Source organism: Glandiceps talaboti, chromosome 3 (assembly GCF_964340395.1).
Source record: "Glandiceps talaboti chromosome 3, keGlaTala1.1, whole genome shotgun sequence".
NCBI lineage: Eukaryota > Metazoa > Hemichordata > Enteropneusta > Spengelidae > Glandiceps > Glandiceps talaboti.
In genome coordinates this window covers 15786077-15789490 of record NC_135551.1, presented here as the reverse complement: position 1 = coordinate 15789490, position 3414 = coordinate 15786077, and the positions used below count along the sequence as shown (strand labels likewise).

General features: G+C 36.5%; 1 protein-coding gene across 1 annotated transcript; it reads right to left on the bottom strand.

Annotated features, from left to right (window-relative positions):
• Positions 1 to 200: 200 nt before the first annotated feature.
• On the bottom strand, positions 201 to 809 carry LOC144433117 (uncharacterized). The gene has a single exon (XM_078121426.1). It carries the CDS (start codon positions 807 to 809, stop codon positions 201 to 203), a length of 609 nt encoding a protein of 202 aa, XP_077977552.1.
• Between the last annotated feature and the right edge of the window lie 2605 nt (positions 810 to 3414).

Here is a 3414-nt window from a genome sequence, read left to right as displayed (position 1 = left end):
ACAATGTTCGTTGACAGTGAGTTCAAGTTATAGTCATTATAGTTTAAACATATCCAGTCTCCGGCAAAAGCACGACATGACCTGGGTGTAATCCTTTGAGTGGCTTCGGCGACAGCAAGCTCTGTGAAACGGAATGAATACTCTTGGTTTTCTCGTAATACACATTTAATTAGTCGAAAACAGAGTTCGCAGATATTATATTATGGTGGTTGGAAAAGCAGACGAACACCTCGCTGCCCTAGCATGTGATGAAGGTACGGTTCAACAAATCTTGCATGGTGGAAACCACAGTTGTCCTTAATGACGCAATCTCCAGGTGCCAGACACAGATTTACAAAGTCTTCCTCAAAACCCATCTCTAGTCCATTGGAAGGGCCTAAAATGATACATGTATAAGAATGGTCGACGCCTGACGTACCAATAAGTAAATTTATTGTGAATGTTGTATTTGACGAGTGTCTTTGAATTTCGACTGCCGGTTGGCCGATAACTGCATGTCCATAAATTTGATTACCTGTAGTACGAATACCAGCAGATTCATCAAACCAATGTAGTTGGTCAGCACGATAATCCGAGACAATTTCCATGAAATCCATTCCTCGTTCCTCGTTCACTGTTATAGATTTGGCGGGTACCCTACTTAGTTTCTTGCGCGACGTGTTTAGATAGTTGGTGACACCAAAATGAATTGTAGATATACATGGAACTTCGTCCGCGGTGAAAATATTGTCGTCCACCAATTTCCATTGTATTTCTCGTAGGTATATACCAGGTTGTTTTATAATATTCAATGTGTTGCAAGATGTCATCATTCAACTGGCGTCTATATGTGTTGATGCGTTTTCCCACCGCAATTTCGCCAGTTGACACTAATTTCTTACGTATGTTGTAAGCTGTGCCTTTCGACACACCAGTCTGCTGGGCTATATTGCCAAATGAGTTCCCATTTATAAATAATTCAGCAATTTTCGTTCGCACGCTAAATGGGGTTGGAAACCACCGTTTATTCAATGACATCATCACAGCTAGACGTACAAAGTGGTGTCTAAGCTAACAACGGCAACCTCGATAACTGTAAGAGGCACCAAATTTGAAATTTGTTACTGTATGTTTGAAGTTATCAGTACTTATGCGCACTATTGCGGCACTTCTTTGACCTGACCCTACCAATTTTTTTTACAAAGACACAGACCTACTTAGGTGATGTATCAATATGTTACAGTAGTTCAACGTTCATTCTTCGATTCAAAGCACTGTAATGCAAGTAGTAACAATAAAGTAGTTAGTAGATAGACATACTGCAGTAAGTACATAGTACAGTTGTTAATAGATAGCATAGTATTGATAATACAGTAGTTATTAGATAGTATAGTAACTAGTGTGGATATATTATATTATACCAGTATATTGATGATGCAAATCAAGAGATCTGATTGGCCTAGACATCGAACTAGCACGTCTAAAATGAGTGATAATGCATGGTTGGCACGCGTCCAAATGTTGATGTTCACTGTTGTCTATGGGAGCATTGCAGTCGGCCGCCAGGACACTGATAGTGAATTCTGCAAATTGTCAGAGGAGGATTTTCTCAATGAGACAATATTTTATGGGAAATTATGACGGAAATTTCGAAAGCAGCCAAGTTTTCGCGTATTTGTACAAATCATTGCCTACTAAGGTCAAGTCATGCATACGATCAGTTCTAGTACTAGTAGTAGTACTAACCGTCGACGCGTCTAGCCTCGGCTGGAGTGGAAAAAAGTGAGCTGTCTGTCCTGTCTGTCATAAAAATGAAGCAACTGTAAAAGCTTACACTGGCCTACTTACCATTAATCTAAAGAAAACTTTGTCTGTAATCCTGTCCTAGAGTATCAATCATCAATCCGAGAGGGAAAACCTCAAACTCGAAAATCTACTGACATAATTTCCAGTAATTATATTTATAAAATAAATACATTGTAAATATCAACCTGCTGCCATGTCACTCCACCAAGTCGCGATGTCGACAGGCATGAAGCGGGCTGTATTCAATAAACCACTTCAAGTTTATACCTTGAGTCAAACATGTTATTTATTCATTACTGTGCACTTTTAATGAGCCGATCAATGAAAGCCTTAGAAACGACGAGCAGATAAATAAATCCAGTCACTGCACGACGTTCATGTCATGGTTGGGGCCCAGATCAGCTGTCAATGTCTTGGAAGCAGCTGTATTGTTATGCAAATTAATCACGGGGTGCATATGACACTAGAAAACGATAATTCTTATCTTTTTTTCTGATATGTTCAATATACTGGTATAATGGTATAATATAATAGTGATACACCACCTTCCTGGGGAAGGTATACCACTTGATTTTGACCCATGAACTCAATATATACATTCGCTATCACTTGAGCATATATTTCGTTCACTGGTCAAAACCGCTTGGTATACCATCCCCAGGGAGTGGTTTATTGCTTAAGTATAGTATTGATAATACAGTAGTTAGTAGATAGTATAATAAGTAGATAGTACAGTTGTTAATAGACAGTATAGTATTGATAATACAGTAGTTCGTAGATAGTATAATAAGTAGATAGGACAGTTGTTAATAGACAGTATAGTATTGATAATACAGTAGTTAGTAGATAGTATAGTAAGTAGATAGTACAGTTGTTAATAGATAGTATAGTATTGATAATACAGTAGTTAGTAGATAGTATAGTAAGTAGATAGTACAGTTGTTAATAGATAGTATAGTATTGATAATACAGTAGTTAGTAGATAGTATAGTAAGTAGATAGTACAGTTGTTAATAGATAGTATAGTATTGATAATACAGTAGTTAGTAGATAGTATAGTAAGTAGATAGTACAGTTGTTAATAGATAGTATAGTATTGATAATACAGTAGTTAGTAGATAGTATAATAAGTAAATAGTATGGTTGTCTATAGATAGTATGGTATTGATAATACATTAGTTAGTAGATACTATGGTAAGTACCATAGGTAGTATAGTAGTACGCTGGCACTTATCAATTTTGTACTGGAATGAGACATTATTGTTGTTGCTGTTATGTTAGCATCCCTGCTTTGAGACATGTGGGCTGGTCTACTGTTATTTGCAATGTTGAATTTCATCAACAAGTAGTTTATTTGAATTCAATTTTGCCATTTTTGTATTGAAATGCATGCCATGTCTGAAAGTACATTATTTAAATTTGAACTTAAAACATGGATTATTCTACATAACAGAACTAAAGGTCTAAGGGAAAAACAAAGGTACACGTCAGGTAAAAGTGTCAATAACATGTCATGTTTGTACATTTTCATTCTGATATCTAGATTAATCGAAGTACAGATCGAAGTACAGATCTCTGTCCCGGAACTTATACAACACCATATGCCATCAAACTTTGCAATTTACAGAA

Bases quoted from the DNA above. Each gene is read 5' to 3' on its own strand.
- LOC144433117 (XM_078121426.1), bottom strand. From the start codon at position 809: ATGACATCTTGCAACACATTGAATATTATAAAACAACCTGGTATATAC.